The 17,569-nt window shown below is 50.5% G+C and overlaps 1 protein-coding gene across 1 annotated transcript; it reads right to left on the reverse strand.

Moving 5' to 3' along the window:
• Nucleotides 1–15,067: 15,067 nt before the first annotated feature.
• On the reverse strand, nt 15,068–16,000 carry LOC131096471 (olfactory receptor 14J1-like). Its single transcript, XM_058044809.1, has one exon. The coding sequence runs from the start codon at nt 15,998–16,000 to the stop codon at nt 15,068–15,070; it is 933 nt and encodes a 310-aa protein (XP_057900792.1).
• Nucleotides 16,001–17,569: the final 1,569 nt, after the last annotated feature.

The raw sequence follows: 17,569 nt of genomic DNA on the forward strand, positions 1-17,569 counted from the left end.
GGCAGTCGGGTAAAAGAAGCTGCACCCCTGGATGGCTTCAAATGCATCCAAAAATTGCAAATGGAAAAGGAAAAGACCTTGTGGGTTTGGGCAGACAAAGATGAATTTGTTGAGAGTACATTGGGAACAGCACCTTCAGAAGAAACAATTATGGTTGGAATGCTTCCACATGGAGCAAGAGAACAACGTTTTAATCCTGAGCTCAAATGCATTTGTGCAACTGAAATATCTATATACATAACAATTATATATGTATTTATAGTATAATAAGACCTCAATATATCTATTTATATATATTTATTTATGTCTGTATCTATCTATATTTCTATATCACTATCTATGTATAAAATTATATAATAATGTGAAATAGTGCTAACAATACTAATTTTGTAGCTTTGCCTGCTCAGGGATGTAACACTAAATACCCTACAGAACAGGATTGGCCAGGACCCTCATGTCAGTGGTCAACTTTGTGAGATTGTATACAATGAAAAAGGGCGAAAGGGAGGAAATTGGCTATTTTTGCAGGGTTTGCTGATACTGTGATGCAGAGTGCTTTGTCTGTTCCTGTGAAAAATACAGTGATCTTGCCTGCAGGGTTTTTCACGTACAAGATTATGCACAAGCTGCAGGATTGGTTGCACGGGTGAAAGGGTTGTTAAAAGAGCAGCTGGAAAAATGAGGAGATGGGAACCTTTTTCCATGGAGAACCCATCTCCCAGATGTGCTCCATGCCCTTCACAATGGCCCACTGGGGAAATGGAACCCCCTGGCTGTGCACGGCTGCCCCCAGTTTGCAAATCCAGCCATGGGCAGTGAGACTTGGGCTGCCTGGGAAATTGTTCTGGCTGTGATGGCCCCTGGCAGGGCCAGCCCAGAGGCTGCAGGGCTGGGCCTTCATGCATTGGAATTAATGTGGAGAAATTCAAGGCAAATGAGAGCTATCAGTACTGAAACAGGAATTCAGATTCCTCCAGGACACTTTGCTTTGGTAACTGCTCCCTTGGAGCTTGGCCTTGCAAAGTGTTCCTGTCATGGCAGGAGGAAATGATGCAGAATATCAAAGAGAAATTACAGTAATTCTGTAAACAATAACAAACAAGATTGGATTGTTCAACCCCATGACAGGGTAGCACAATTATTGATTTTGCAATTTTAAGAACGATTGTGAAAACAGGAGATCCACCTCCAGTCACCACCGTTTGTGGAGAAAAAGGGTTTGGATCCAGCAGCCCTAATAATGGAGCCAGAGTGTGGGTCCGGAGGCCAAAAGGCCCTCCTGAGGCAGCTGAAGGAGCAGCTCCTAGGAGAGACAACTCAGAGTCCTGAACCCTGGGCAGGAACAATGGGAATGTGTCCCTGCAGCCAAGGATTCTGTGTGAGAACAAGCAGATCTGACAGGAGATTGTTTTACACATCCTGCCAGACCAGATCTCCCTGTTTGCCCCAAGGGCCCCTTTTGGGAAATGCTCTGATCCATGGGGCTCCATGTGAAGGCTGCTGTGACACTGAGGGACTTGCACAGGAATTCCATCCAGGAGCCTGGGTGCCCCTCAGGGACTGGGACCCAGCCCCTTCCAGCCAGAGGGGAAAGGGCCCCCCAAGCCTTGTTAGCCACAGACAGCATGGTAAAGCTGAAGAGCAAAGGGCCTGGGGGCATGATTCTGGAATTAAAAAGGTGCCAGCTCCATGCACAACAGAATTCTTGTTCCTAATTGGAATGAGATTGAAAAAAAAAGAATGAAGAACAGTGTCACTAAAGTACTACTGATGTCTATAAGGTGTACCTTGATAGTCAGCCAGAATCTTTGTCTGCCACAAACACCTCTAGTGTTTGACCAAGGGATTGGTCATCAAAATGTAATGATGGGTTATGATGGATTGCTGAGCTTCTTTTGTAATTCTTTGCTAATGATGATGTGCTTTGCTGAGCTTATCCTTTTGTAAATCTCTGCAGCTGTGCATGATATAAATGACACAATTCCTTAAGCTGATGTCTGTGTCTTTGGTCGTGACCCTGCCCACTGGTGAAACAGGGCCCCCTCTTGCCTAAGTGTTCCCTGGGAAGGCAAAAGCCCTCTCTCCAAAATTCCCCCCTTCCTCCTTGTTCCCCCCTTCACACCCTGAGCATGATGTGCTGTGGTCTGGGGTATGCCCGGGCTCAGTTGGGGTCCCCTGTCCTGGCTGTGTCCCCTGCCCAGCTCCCCCGCAGCCCCAGCCCCTCCCCAGCGTGGCTGACGAGGGGCAGGACAGGCCTTGGCTGTGCTGCAGCTCAGCAAGAACAAAACCATCTCTGCGTGCCCAGCCCTGTGCTCAGCACCCGGCCCAGCAGTGTCTCAGTGCCAGGGGCTGTGCCCTCAGTCCCTGCCGGGGGTTTCCATGGCAACTGCCAGGCCAGGTGACCCAGGTGTCCCCCCAGTGCCAGTTGCCATGGAAACAGTGCCCAGCCCCGCCCCTTTCTGTCTGGCTGACCTGGCCTTTGGCCCTGGCAGTGCCGGTGGCTGCTGGTTCCTGGTGCCAGAGCGGCCAGCGCGGCACAGGGCAGGTGGCCATGGCACAGCCCCCAGCAAGGGATCCCCTCTGGCTCTGGGCACTGACACCAGCCCTGAGCCAGGGCCCAGGGCAGCTTCCCATGGCCACCAACCATCACAACAGCGCCGGGCATTGGTTGCCATGGCACCAAACCAAGGAACGGGTCCCCTTGGCCGTTGCCATGGCACCTGGTGGCACCAACGAGTGTCACAGCAATTGTACCTGGAACAGCCCTGGCACCGCTTTGTCCCAGGGTTGCCATGGCAGCCGAGGACAGCAACAGCTCTGCAGGCAAGTGGCCATGGAACCTGGCTTCAGAAATTGCTCCTTGGGCTGGTTTCCAAGGAAACTTGAACTGATGGGGGTTGCCATGGGACCCAAACCCAGCAGTGGGGTCATTGCAGTTTCCGTGGCAACAGTCCCTTGCAATGGCACCACTGCATGTTGGGATCATGATCCACCCTCACAGCTGGCCCAGGGCAGGTCTGGAGTGCTCCTGGTGGCAGCTTGGGCTTGGCACACACTTGAGGAGGATGTCTGTTTGCAATGGGGAAACTCAGGAGTTTTAGATTGCTTCAAAAACAAATGAAGGAATATCCCTCTTTGGCTGTGTGCAGCCACTTCTCCAAGCAAAGCAGGTCCCAGGGGAGTGAGGACAGACACGATGGGCTTGAGGAATGTGGAGCAAGGTTGTCCACACTGGCTCAGAGCTCAAGGCACAGCTTTTGTGAGCAGGCCAGACCTCCTTAGGAGAATCCCTGCATCAATATCAGTCACTGAATGCTGCAATTATCTCTTGTGTAATAAGAACAGCAATAAAAGACACCCTTTAAAATAGGACTACACATTTCCTGGAAGTTCTTTGAACTATTTCTCCATAACTGTCAAAGGAAAACCTCCTAATCAACTACACAGGAGCAGAGGGAAATCAAGGCAGAGCCAGGGTTTGTCAGGACTTGCTTGATCCTCATGAGCCTCACTGTGCATGTGGAGCTGAGCCCTTGAACATCAGGGCCTGGGAGGAGATTGCACAAACCTTGCCAGGAGTCAAAGGCAGAGGAAACACCCAAAGTGTCTCCAGGCATTCATGGCTCCCACTGAGGTCCCTCTCCAACACAGGCTCCTCATGGACTTGTTGGAGGAGAGAATTGGTGGCCAGGATGACACAAAAACCTCTCAGACACCCAGTGTGGGAAGGAAAATCCAAAGTACCTTCAACACATTGAGTGTCTCAAAGCATTAATTCAGACCCCTGGGATGTGGGCTAGGGGAGGATGCTGAGGGAAGAACAAGGGGCTGACAGTGCCCAGCCTGGCTGGGACTGTGCCAGGAGGCCCCAGGGCCTAAGGACAAGGTGTCTCCTCACAGCCCTTGGTGTCACAGACCCTGCTGTGCCCCAGGGCACCAAGACTTGGCTTCTCTTTGTCCCCATCTGTTGTCACTGCCTCCAGTTCTCTGCTCTGCCTGGGGCCTGGGGGCACTTTCTCAGTGGTGTCCCTGACAGGGATCTCTTCAAAGTACAAGAAACTTCAGTGTTTCAATGGAACTGAGTTCTTGAGAGTTCTTGAGGGTTCTGTGACACCACAGAGCTGGTGGTGACATCACAGAGCTGGCTGTCATATCACAGACCAGGGTGTGAGGCCATAGAGCAGAGTGTGCCATCATAGAGGGTGGCTCTGAGGCATCAGAGAGTGGGTTGTGACATCACCTGGTGGCTGTGTAACATCATAGAGGAGGCTGTGACATCACAGAAGAGATTGTGACATCACAGGGTGACTTTGTGACATCAGTCTTCTGTGATGTCACAGCATTGCTGTATGAAATTACAGGGTGACATAGAGTTGGCCCTATGACATCACAGGGTCAGTGTGACATCACAGGGGTTGTGTGGCATCACAGAGATGGCTGTGTGATATCAAAGGGGCAGTATGACATCACAGGGGCATTGTGACATCAAAGGGCAGTGTGACATCCCAGGGGCAGTGTGACATCACAGAGGCAGCTGTGTGACATCACAGGGGCTGTGTGATATCACAGGGGCTGTGTGAGGTCCCTGGGGAGGTCACTCTGCCCCGGCCCCCCTCACAGCTCCCCCCAGAGCAGTCCAACCCTGCTCATGCACAGCGGGGTCCCCTGTCCCTCCGGGTCCCCCCGCCCCCAGTCCCGCAGCCTCCCCCAGAGGATGCTCCACGAGATCGACCCCAGAGCCTGACATGGTGATGGGGGTCGGGGCCCTGGAGGGGGCACAGGGGGACAGGGACCCCCCGGCAGCCATCCCCATGTCCCCCAGGGCCAGAGCCTGGGCCAGGGCTCCTTCACCCTGGTACCAACGAGGCCTTAAGATCGCTGAAGACATCCCCAGCAAGGGATCAGCCAAAACCAGATTTAATGTTAAGGGACAGCAGCATAAAGTTCCTTGGCAAGAGTCACTCTGCTCCTGACTGGACACTTCAGGCACACCAAGGAAACAAAGCAACAAAAAAACCAAACCAAATCCAGGCAATCAAACCAGAAATCATCAGAGAACTGTCCCTATGTGTGTGTGTGTGTGTGTGACACAAGGACAGCAAGGGCAAGGATAAAAGGAACACGGCCTGAAAGCTTAACAGAGCTCAAACTTAAGAGGACTTTACTTATACATTAACCTTAATATTTTCAACCTCACAATTTAGCAAAAGAGCAGAGCGTAACAGCATGTAACCTAACTTAAACCTAGGACTTCGCAATTTAACAGAGGAATAACACTTAACAATATTGAACTTAACATAAAACTTATATTAAAGGTAACGCCTTAGCAAAAGAAAAACTCTCAGCAGCATTTAATTTAAGTTAGGCCTTGTGATTTAACCTTCCCTACAGGCCTGACTGACTCAGCTATCCAAGGCACTCCAACCCCTCAGAGAGCAGCATTTCTGCCACATTTCCCCAGCACAGGCATTCCTGTGTGCATACAGACACAAAGAGTCAGCGCAAGGCACCTGTGAGCAATTCCCCTGAGGGCAGGCAATGCTCAGTGCTGATTCTTTGGCATCTCCCCAGCGGACAAAGGGTTGAGCCTGGAGGAGTGGGGGGGATCGGCCTAGGTTCCGTCGTTGTTCAGGATCCCCGAGTGCAGCAAATGGGAGAGTTCCCGGCTGGGAGAGGCCCCACTCAGAGGGAGTCGCTGGCCCAGGAGAGCTCCAAGGGCTCCTTTTGGAGCGCTGTTTGTAGGGCCCCAAGAGAGGGGCTTCAGTCCCAGCAATGGTTAATCCTGGCTGCACTTGGCACTAACAGCTTTCTTTGGCAGTGTGAGAACAGGGATGTTGTGCCACTGAGGGAGCAATAACAGTTCCCAGGGCTACTGCTAAAGGAAGCAGGAGCTGGTTGGGCAGCAGCAGTGCCTGGAGCAGACAGTGTTTGTGATGAGCTGCAGAGGAGCTGAGCCCAAGGGCTGTTGGCCAAGGCCGAGGCCCAAGGAGCATTTCTCAGCTGGCAGGGCGGCCTGAGAAGGGGAGGGGGGAATGCAGAAGGCACAGGGCCATGGAACCAAGGGACTATTGTGACACTGTGGGGCCCTGTGAGACCAAGGGACCATTGTGACACTGTGAGGTCTCATGGAGTCATGGAGACCACTGTGACATTGCTGGGCCTCATGGAACCAAGGGGACTGTACTGACGCTGTGTGGCTCCATGGAATGTAGAGATCATTGTGACACTGAGAGGCCCCATCAAACCAAGGGTCCATTGTGGCACCACTGGGCCTCATGGAACCATGGAGACCATTATGACACTTTGTGGTGTCATGGAACCAGGTGGCCATTGTGACACTGTGGGACTCCATGGAACCAAAGGTTGATTGTGACATTGCAAGGCCTCGTTTAACCATGAAAAGACAATTAAGACACTTTACAGCCTCATGGAACCAAAGGGCTATTGTGACACTGAGGGGCCCATGGAATCACAGAGACCATTGTGACACTATGAAGCCCCATGGAACAAGCAAAGCATTGTGAGACTGTGAAGCCTCATGGAACCAGTGAGACGATTGTGACCCTGGGAGGACCATTGTGATATTGTGGGGCCTTGTGAAACCAATAGGCCTTTGTGACACTGCAGGGCTGCATGGAACCAAAGATCCATTGTGACACTGCAGGGTCTCATGTCATCAGTGGTCCATTGTGACACTGGGCAACCAAAGGAGACCTTTGTGACCCTTCAGGGCTGCATGGAACCAAAGCTCCAGGGCGACACAGAGTGGCCTCCTGTCATCAATGGTCCATTGTGACACTGTGGAGCCAAAGGAGACCATTGTGACACTGCAAACCCCCAGGGTCCAAAGGTTCATTGTGACATTGCAGGGCTCATGGAACAGAGGAGTAATGTGACACTGTGGGGCCTGGGGAACCATGGAGACCATTGTGACACTGCAAGGCCCCATGGAATTGTTGGGACCATTGTGACGCTGCAGGGCCTTCTGTTATCTAGGGGCCATTGTGGCATTGTTGGACCCCATGGAAACACGTAACCATTGTGGCACTGTGGGGTGTCATGGATCTAAGGCACCATTGTGACACTATGGGGCACTACAAAACTAATGGAACATGGAACAGATTTGGCTGTTTTGGCCCCCCAGGGGCCATGTGACTGATCCAGCTGACCTTGGCATGTTGAGAGTCTCTTCTCATCTGCTGCTGAAACACTGGGGCTCTGTACTTTCCTTCCTATGGAAAAGAACTGTCCTTCTGCTCCAGACACCCATGACCAGAATTGGGATTTCACCTCCAAAGTTCCTTATATCCAGGGATTGTTCCCATGGGAATATTGCCAGGACAAGTCTGGCTGGCAGTAGTTTCACAATGGTCACCACTCATCTGTCCCCAAAACATTGCGGGAGGCTCCATGCTCTCCTTCCCATGGGAGAGAACTGTCCTGCTTCTCCAGGTGCCCATGGCCGAGATTGGGCTTCCAGCTCCAAAATTCCCTATGTCCAAAGAATGCTTCCAGACAAAATCTGCCCTTACTGACAAGTCTGGCTGGTCTTGGTCTAGTGAGGCTCTCACCTGGCCTCTAAACACTGGGGCTCTGTGCTATAGAATAGAGCTGTCCTTCTCATCCATGTGCCCATGGCCAGAATTGGGATTTCAGCTCCAACATTGTCCATTTTGACAGACTGGAGGAGATTGTTGGCTGGAAACACTTCGTCTGAGGGGGAGGAAGGGGCAGGTCCAGCCCTGCCCTGCCCTTTAAGCCCAGCACTGCCATGCCCTGGAACCCCAATCCCCCCAGAGCCTCTATCCCAGCCCAGCAGTGGCTGCCAGTCCCTGGCACAGCACAGGCAATGCTCCACAGCCACCTCTGCAGCCCCAGCCCAGCTCCTGAGGGACCAAATGAGCCCAAGTCCCACCTGGGAGAAGGGCCCAGGAAGACCAAGGGGTATTGAAGGCTGACCACAAGGCAAGCACACATCTTGACCCAACCTCCTCTTGGAATTTCCATCTGAACAGTGCTAGAATGCAGGAGTTTGTGGCTGTGTCAATGCTCCTCTGTATCTTTTTTGTCTTTCTCTCTGTGTCTACTTCTTCTGTTTCTGTGCTCCGGCAATATTGATTAACATTACATTGAACAGGCTTGAAGTTTGTGAAGTTGAATGGGCCAAGTCAATGCTTTGAGAAGTGTTTTTTGTTGATTGAATGTCTGTGGCAGTTTGACATAAGAAGAATTTTAAAAAGTATTTCAAAACTTTTTGTGTAACTGACAATCTGTTAAACAAGTGAGATACTGACCTCGCCTCTGTGAAAGACAAATGTTAAAGATGAAAAAACCCTAGGAATCTCCTCTTTCTTTTCCATTCAGCAAAGAAGCAGCAGGCCCTGGCCACAGCCCCTATCTCAGCCAAACCAAACCAAACCAAACCAAACCAAACCAAACCAAACCAAACCAAACCAAACCAAACCAAACCAAACCAAGAAACTCTGACATGGGCTGAGCCCCTTCCCCCCTCTCCAGGCTGCCCCCCGCCCATCAGCTCCATTCTAACCAAACCAAACCCCAACAACTCCCAAACAGGAAAACAAAAGAGGCTACAAAACCCCAACCAGAACAAAGCTAGCCACACCTATTAAAATCTTACCTTCAAGTACCTTCTTCCCAACACAATTAAACTAAAAAGTCCTAAAACCTACAACGCATACAAAGTAACCCTACAACTAAAATTAAACACAAAAAACCGAAAAACAAACCATAAAACCAATGCTAACACAGCACAACCACAACTTCCACCACAAGTTACTGGCAGGTCAGGTGTTAACCCTTTCAATATTTCAATCCTGCCTGAAGTAAAAGAAAAAGAAAATACAAGCGCATTAAAAAAAACCCATAAAACCAACAAAGTTCGTAAAGGAGAAATTAAATTGCAAGCACAAAAGAAGAAAAAACACCTTCATCTTAAAACTAAAATCCTCTTATAAACTATAAAGAAAAAACTCTGTCTCATAATAATATAAAACATATACAAAACCCCTCAAATTAATATCCTTCAAAACCCTCCATACTAAAATAAAGAAATGATAAAATAACTGGAATTCATAAAAATTTTAAACAGAAAGAAAAAGTAATCCAGTATCCCCACAAGAAGATGTCTTCCAAAAGATAAAAATAATTTTAGAATAAGTAACAAAATTTTTTACCTTTAAAGGATTACTCTTTGAAACAACACCTCATAAGTCGACATGGCCCATCAACAAGCTGTTAACAATCTTGTAGCAATAAAAACCACTCCACAATAACAAAGTTCCCCAGAAGACTGTTATCCATAACAAAATTAAGAATCACAAAAAATATCTTTTCCTCTTGTAAAAAAACTTCACAACTAAACAAGAAAAACTTCTCTCCCGAAGTAAACTAAAAAAAGGCTATTCTAGAAATAGTCAATGAACTAGAAGTTTTAAGTTAATTTTAAGTTAATTTTAAGTTGAATTTTACTTTCTTTACATTGTCAATAAAAAGAAAAAATGTAAAGAAAAAAGGTATTCTAAAGAGTTTACCTTAATTCTTACTACTTATTTATTTTTTAATTAAATTTTAATAAAATTTTTTATATCCTTTAAAAATTTTAAGCCTACTATACCTTTCTCATAATCCTATCTCACAACAAAAAAAAGTATAAATAATTAACTGACACTAAAACCCACCACACTCACCAATACATTAATTAAGAAATCTCAAGAATAGAGAAAACTTAAATTAACAAAACAAAACCACTAAAATGTCATAATAAAACATTTGCAGAAGTTTCTCTGATTTCCCAAAATTGCCAATAATGACTGTTTTGTTCTTCTGAGCTCCTGAGAATCTCTTGTTGGTATTTCTTCAGGGAGTCAAACTCAGAGTACACAAACAATTGCAATTCCTTTCAAATGTCTCCTTGAGAGAGTTGTTTGGGGGACGGGAGTCAGGGCTTGTCTGTCCTGCTTGGCACAGCCCAGGCAGGGCTTTCCCAGCCACATTCCACACTCCATTTACCAGCTGGAGCCGCTGGTGCCTCTGAGTTGTGCTGCCCCAGCCCCAGGGACGCTCTCCTTGTCTGCCCATTCCCCCACGGTCTCTGGGCAGGGATGGCCTCAGTGGGGGCTGCTGACATCCTCAGCACCTTGGAGGCTGCTGCTGAATTTTCCTGCTGCAGAGGCTTGTTCAGCCTTCAGCTCTTCAGTGCAGGAATTCAGTGTCCCAGGGCTCATTAACATTCAGAACACCTTAACAAGCCAAGCCTCTGGGGATAATTTGATTTCAGTTTCCAAATCATTTGTAGTTAAGTAGATCTCAGAAGTGTATTTAAAGTGAACACATGATATTTAAAAAGACAGCAAGAAAAGATTTCTTAGGTCCTGTTTAGTTTATTTTTTCCTCCAACTGACACTGAATCAAAGTACCTCCTCATGCAGTTGGAATAGATATGAAAATCAAGACCCTCCATGGCTGACAATCATTCAGACTCTGTCCCTACACCCACCCCACCATTTCCCCCATCCAAGCCCTGGCACTCAGAGCAGCCTTGTGCAAATCTGAGCTCCCTCCAGCTCAGGCTGCACCTGCAGCTTTCAGCTCCTTGGCTGCAACTCCCACCTGCTTTCCTCGGAGAAGGAGCTGCCCGAGACACAGAGGGATGTTCATTTCTTGACAGCCAACAAAGCCAAGGCAAGGCACAGCTCCATCAAATGCAAAAGTCATTCTTCTCCCTGGCTCTGCCCTTCCCCTGATCCCCACAGCCTGTCCTGTTTCCTTCATCCCTCATTTGCCAGGGACTCTCTGGGACAAGGGAGCTCTGCTCTGGGGATGGAGGGAGGTCCAGGTGCCACCACTGGAGTGGGAATCACAACTCATCAGGTTTGTGTCCTTTGGGCGTCAGGAACTGATGAGACTCAGAGGCACAGAAACTTTCTCTTCATGGCCAACAGACCACAGAGGAACAGGACACAATTTAATAACAATCGCACTCTTCCCTGAGCCATGTGCTATGTCCCTGCAGCACCCGATGAATCCACCATCCACAAGTGATTTCCATACTAAAATTACTTTCAGACAAACATGGTTCTATGATAGATATAAACACAATTAAGTTCTTGCATCAGGATGCTCAACCTGGAGTGGGGGAAAAACAGCTCCAACAATTCCTGATTTGGAAAGCTTCCAGTGGTGGATGGAGAAGGGAGGTCAGGCTGCTTTTCCTGTTGAGGAAATGCTGAAACCAGCCTGACTCATTTCATCTCCTCCTGTCCTGGCTGATCTCTCCTCTTTCCCCTTCCACCCATTGGATTTTGTCTCCCTCCATCCCCCCCCCCCCCCCCCCCCCCCGGTGAAGAGCCTGGCTCTGTGTTCTCCATCCCCTCCTCACTGGCACTGCCAGGCTGGCATGAGGAGCCCCTCAGCCTTCCCTGCTCCAGGCTGGACAAGCCCAGCTCCCTCAGCCTCTGCTCACAGCCCAAGGGCTGCAGCCCCACCTTGGAGGCCCTTCCCAGACCCTGCTCCAGCTGCCAGACATCTTTCCTGCCCTGGGGAACCCAACCCAGGCCACAGTGACCTGGATAATCCCTGTCCTTGATATCCTGGTCACACAGCCCTGGCCCCTTGTCCCCATGTCAGGCTCTGGGGTGGATCCTGTGGAACATCCTTTGGTGGAGGCTGTGGCTCCAGGTGGGCTGGGGGGATCCTGGGGGACAGGGACCCTGCTGGGCATGAACAGCATTGGACTTGTTGGGAGAAATTGTGAGGGGGAGCTTGGGCAGAATGACCAACCCAGTGACCTGACCCAGCCTGTTGGGATGTCACAGCCTGCTCTATGATAGCATAGCCCATTCTCTAATGTCACACAGCTCGTCTCTGATGTCACAGCCAACTCTGTGATGTAATATTCTGCTCTGTGATGCCAGATCTCTGGCCTGTGATATCACAGCCCACTCTATGACATCACAGAGGCAGTCTATCATGTCATAATTCTCGATAATCTCACATGACCCACTCTGCGATGTCATAGCCCACTCTGTCACCTCATGATACCAGATGATAAATTGTCTCCACCAGGTGAGCTGACACCTGGAGCTTGTTCTCCAAAACCCCAGGCCTATGGAAACCACACAGTGCCCATTGTGTGAGAAGGGGAACTGGAAGTTCAGCAGCCTCAGTGTCCTGCCAGCTCTGCCAGGCCCATGGGAACATTGGAGTCCACGACCACCAGGGACCACCAGAGAGACCCCAGGACAGAAGAACACATGGGTTAAGGGGAGGGGAAATATGTTAATGATTTTGGGGAAATGATTATCATATTTATGTTTAGTCTGTGAAAATCAATGAATATGTGTGCAATATACAGAATATAAACAGAAACTTTCCTGCACTCAGCCTTCAGGGCTTTGGGAGGAGCTCTCCCCCGTGCATCCAGCTGAATAAAGAATGCTGCTTCTTAATGCTGCATTGCGGTTAAGGAGTTTTCTGTTTTTACTAAATTTTTGGTAACATTCCCACTGCCAAGGAAAACTCTATGTCCTGCTGTTCACAAACAGAGAAGGGCTGGTGGGAGATGTGGGGCTCGGAGGCTGCCTGGAACAGAGTGACCATGAAATAATCAAGTTTTCAATGTTCTGTGAAAGAAGGAGGGGCAGCAACAAAACTTCTACACTGGAATTAGGAAGGGCAGACTTTGGCCTATTTAGGATGCTGATTTGGGGAGTACCAAATCAGGTACTGATTCTTTAAAGGGAAACAGCCCTTAAAAACAAAAGTGTCCAGGGAGGATGGACACACTTCATGAAAGTAATCTTAAGGGGATGGAGGAGCCTCTGCCAGTGTGGCAAAACATGATCTAGTGAGGAAAATGACTGTCCTGGCTGCCCATGGAGCCTTTGTGGGAACTCAGGGGTAAAAAGAGGGTGCATCACTTTTGGAAAGAAGAACAGGCAACTCAGAAAGTGTTTAAGAATGTTGTTAAGTTATGCAAAAAGAAAAGGAAGGAGGTGAAAGCTCAACTAGAGCTTAACCTGGCCACTTCTGTGAAAAATAAGAGGAAATGCTTCTATAAATAAAATTATAGTAAAACACCAGACAAACAGAACCTCTACTATTTATTGGATGCAGTAGGAAATACAGTAACTAAAGATAAAGACAAGGCTGAGCTACTTAACACCTTGTTTGTCTCAATTTTCAATATTAGGAAAGGCTGTCCTCAGGACAAGTGCTCTCCTGAGCGTCTAGATGGCCACAGGGAGCAGAACAGCCCCTGGAATCCAGGAGGAAGCAGTTGGTGACCTGCTGAGCCTCTCAGATTCTCACAGGTGTATGGGATTGGATGGGATCCATCCCAGGGGGATGAGGGAGCTGTGGATGAGCTCCCCAAGCTGCTCTCCATCATTTACTATCGTGCTGGCTCAGCAGGGAGGTCCCAGAGCACTGGAGGTGCCAGTGTGAGCCCATCCCCAAGCAGGGCTGGAAGGAGGAGCTGGGAAACTCCAGGCCTGTCAGCCTGACCTGGGTGCCTGGCAAGGTTATGGAACAGATCACCCTGAGTGCCATCACAGGGAACCCATGGGATGGCCGAGGGATGAGAGCCAGCCAGCGTGGATTTAGGGGTGGCAGGTCCTGCCTGACCAACCTGGTCTCCTTTTATGACCAGATGACCTGCCTGTGGATGCAGGAAAGGCTGTGGATGTTGTGTGCCTGGACTTCAAAGCCTTTAAAGCCATGAGCCACAGAATTCCCTGGAAAAACTGCAGCCCATGGCTTGGACATGTTCACCCTTCCCAGGGTAAAGAGCTGGCTGGAGGCTGGGCCCAGAGAGTGGTGGGGATGGTGCTGCACCCACTGGGTGTCCAGGCACTGGTGGTGTCCCCCAGGGATCTGTGCCTGGCCCAGTCCTGTTTAATATCTTCACTAATGATCTGGCTGAGGGGATCGAGTCCAGCATTCACAAATTGCAGATGGCACCAAGCTGGGTGTGAGTGTAGATCTGCTGGAGGGCAGGACAAGAAGACACAGCCTTAAGCTGCACCAGGCGAGGGTCAGGCTGGACAATAGGAAGAAGTTCTTCACAGAAAGAGTGAGTGGGCATTGGAATGGTCTGGCCAGGGGGGAAGGTGGCAGAGTCCCTGTCCCTCTCCAGTGGCACTCAGTGGCATGGTCTGGGTGACAAGGCAGTATTAGGGCATTGAGAACATTGTGACACTGTGAAGCCCCACAGAACCAAGGGGTCAACTGTCACATTTTGGGGCCCCATGGAACCAAGGACACCATTGTTGCTCTGCATGGTCTCATGGAACCAAGGAGACCAGTGTGACAGTGCAGGGCCTGGTGTAACAAGGAGGCCATTGTGACACTGAGGGGCTCCACGAAACAAAGGACGTCTTTGCAGATGACACCAAGCTGGATCTGAGTGTTGATTCTGTGGGAACATAGGAGGGCTCTGCACAGTGACCTGGATAGGCTGGATCCAGGGGATGAATCCAACAAGGTGAGGTTTAAAAAGACCAAGTGCCGGGTCCTGCACTTTGGTTACAACAACCCCTGCAGCACTACAGGCTGGGGACAGAGTGGCTGGAGAGCAACCAGGCAGAAAGGGCCCGCAGGGACTGATGGACAGCAGGCTGGACATGAGCCATCAGTGTGACCAGGTGGCCAAGAAGGCCAATGGCTCCTGGCCTGGCTCAGGAATGGTGTGGCCAGCAGTACCAGAGATGCTGTGCTAGCACTGATCTGACCCCAGCTCTGCACACAGACATTGCTGCTGCAGCTCCTGAGAAGGCAACAAAAGGGCATCACTGCAGAAAACTTTGCTGGGAGATCCTTTAGGTCCTTTAAAGCCACCAAGAGTGCTGCCCCTCATTGACACAGTCTCTGGCCACATGGAAGGTGGAGAGAAACAAAATGAGAAATTGCACAAACAATGACATTTCTTTGTGGACAATATGAAAAACTAATACAAAGGAAAAAAAAAAACAAACCACAACCAAAGCAACAAGAAGTATGAAAGACGTCTTTTAGTACAAGTGATTGGCAGAAATTGGCCAGTAGTTTAATGTTCCTGAAAGCATCCAGTGATCAGTCTCCTCACTGCAGCCTTGAGCTCCTGGTTCCTCAGGCTGTAGATGAGGGGATTCAGGGCTGGAGGCACCACCGAGTACAGAATTGACAGGGCCAGATCCAGGGATGGGGAAGACATGGAGGGGGGCTTCAGATGTGCAAATGCTGCAGTGCTGAGGAACAGGGAGACGACGGCCAGGTGAGGGAGGCAGGTGGAAAAGGCTTTGTGCCGTCCCTGCTCAGAGGGGATCCTCAGCACAGCCCTGAAGATCTGCACATAGGAGAAAACAATGAACACAAAACAGCCAAAACCAAAACAGACACTAACTGCAATGAGCCCAAATTCCCTGAGATAGGATTTGTAGCAGGAAAGCTTGAGGATCTGGGGAATTTCACAGAAGAACTGGCCCAGGACATTGCCATGGCACAGGGGCAGAGAAAATGTATTGGCTGTGTGCAGCAGTGAATAGAGAAAGGCACTGGCCCAGGCAGCTGCTGCCATGTGGGCACAAGCTCTGCTGCCCAGGAGGGTCCCGTAGTGCAGGGGTTTGCAGATGGACACGTAGCGGTCATAGCACATGATGGTCAGGAGGCAAAATTCTGCTGAGATGAAGAACAGAAAGAAAAAGAGCTGAGCAGCACATCCTGTGTAGGAGATGTCCCTGGTGTCCCAGAGGGAATTGTGCATGGCTTTGGGGACAGTGGAGCAGATGGATCCCAGGTCGCTGAGGGCCAGGTTGAGCAGGAAGAAGAACATGGGCGTGTGCAGGTGGTGGCCGCAGGCTACGGCGCTGATGATGAGGCTGTTGCCCAGGAGGGCAGCCAGGGAGATGCCCAGCAAGAGGCAGAAGTGCAGGAGCTGCAGCTGCCGCGTGTCTGCCAGTGCCAGCAGGAGGAAGTGGCTGATGGAGCTGCTGTTGGACATTTGCTGGGGCTGCACATGGGGACCTGTTCATAGAGAAAGGGCAGTGACAAGTCAGGATGGGCTGCTTTGAGCCAAGCCTGGGCTATTCCCCGCAGACTGTTCCTGTAGCCTTGTTCCTGCTCTGGGAAAACCTTCAGCCATATCCCTGCCTGAGCTCCAGTTGTGCTGGCTGAGTGTGCCAGGAGCAGCCAGGCCTGTGCTTGGGGGCTCTCAAGGAGCCATCCCTGCCCCACTGCCCTGAGTTTGTGGCCATGTGGCAGAGGGACAAGGCTGGATGTTCAAGATTTGACAAGGGAATCGCTTCTAATGCAGACAGGCTTGGTAGCATCTGCATTCACAGTCCTATAAGACATGAATAGCAGAAGGTTTTTTTAGGAATTGTTTTCCTACCCACACATCATTTCTGGCTCTCTGAGGTCAGGAATCCCCAGCATTCCTGCTGCACTCAGAGTTTGCCACTGAGAGATGTGAGAGGCAAAGGATTCCCTGTGGCTGAGGGAAGATGAGGGGCTGGATGGGCTTGTTCCAAACTGCCCTGGCTTTGCACCTTAGGCTGCAATCAGAGCACAGTCACACTCACTGTGTCACCCTGGGACAAACCAGACCCTGCCCAGAGCAGAGGGATCCCTGAATGTCTCACCCTCTCTCAAGGTCTCTGGGCAAGGTCTCAGCACCCCCTTGTGCCAAGGACACTCACGGCTCCCTTGGCAAACCCAACAGCATTTCCTCAGCTGTGGCAGCTCTGTCCTTCCCCGTGGGACATTCAGGGAACTCCCAGAGGCTCTGGCACAGATTTGCCCCCAGGAGGGCAGCTCAGAGCTTGGAAGGGCACAGCAAGGAGATCCCTGGCTGTGCCCATGATGGGATCTCAGGGAGGGGGCTCAGCTCATTCCCCTTTCCCATGGACTGCTTTGCCCACAGCCCCACAGGTGCCAGGGAAGCTTGGACACCCCATTCCCATGGACAGCCCTGCCTGGCAGGAATGCCAAGGGCAGTGCCTGACTCAGCTGCTGCAAATGCCAGAACCTCCCTGAGAGCAGCAGATAACAGGGACAATATCAGGGCAAGGCAGAACCAAGAGAAGATGTTGTGGTGCTGTGCCTGAGAGGGCAGGGCAGAGACAGCCGGGCACTCAGGACAGTGTTCCCCTGCCCAGCTGTGCCTGGCACCTCCCACACACCAACAGTGCCCTCATCCTGCCCCAGCACTGCTCTCTTCAGCCCCCTCTCCTTCCCTGAGCATCTCCCTGGGCCTGGACATTCCCTCCTGAGAGGAGCCTTGTCCCTGCCAGCGCTCACAGAGCCCATCCCAGCCTGTGTGCCCTGGCTGGGGCCCTACAGAAACCTGCCTGTGTGCAGGGCCCTGGCTGGGGCAGGCTCTGTGTGCCGCTGGGCAAGGGCAGCTCAGGAGAGCCCTGATGGGCCCTGCAGAGGTGATGCTGCTGCTGTCCAGGGCTGAGGAGTGGCTGAGGGCCCTTTGAGAGACTCCCAGCAGAGAGACTGACCACCCAAAGTTACAATTCTGGAGTCTGTGTAAATGTTCAAACATTTCTTTTGATGATCCTCTGTG

This window comes from Melospiza georgiana, unplaced genomic scaffold (genome assembly GCF_028018845.1).
Source record: "Melospiza georgiana isolate bMelGeo1 unplaced genomic scaffold, bMelGeo1.pri scaffold_29, whole genome shotgun sequence".
Lineage (NCBI taxonomy): Eukaryota > Metazoa > Chordata > Aves > Passeriformes > Passerellidae > Melospiza > Melospiza georgiana.

Coding starts and splice junctions, on each gene's coding strand:
- LOC131096471 (XM_058044809.1), bottom strand. CDS start 16,000: ATGTCCAACAGCAGCTCCATCAGCCACTTCCTCCTGCTGGCACTGGCA.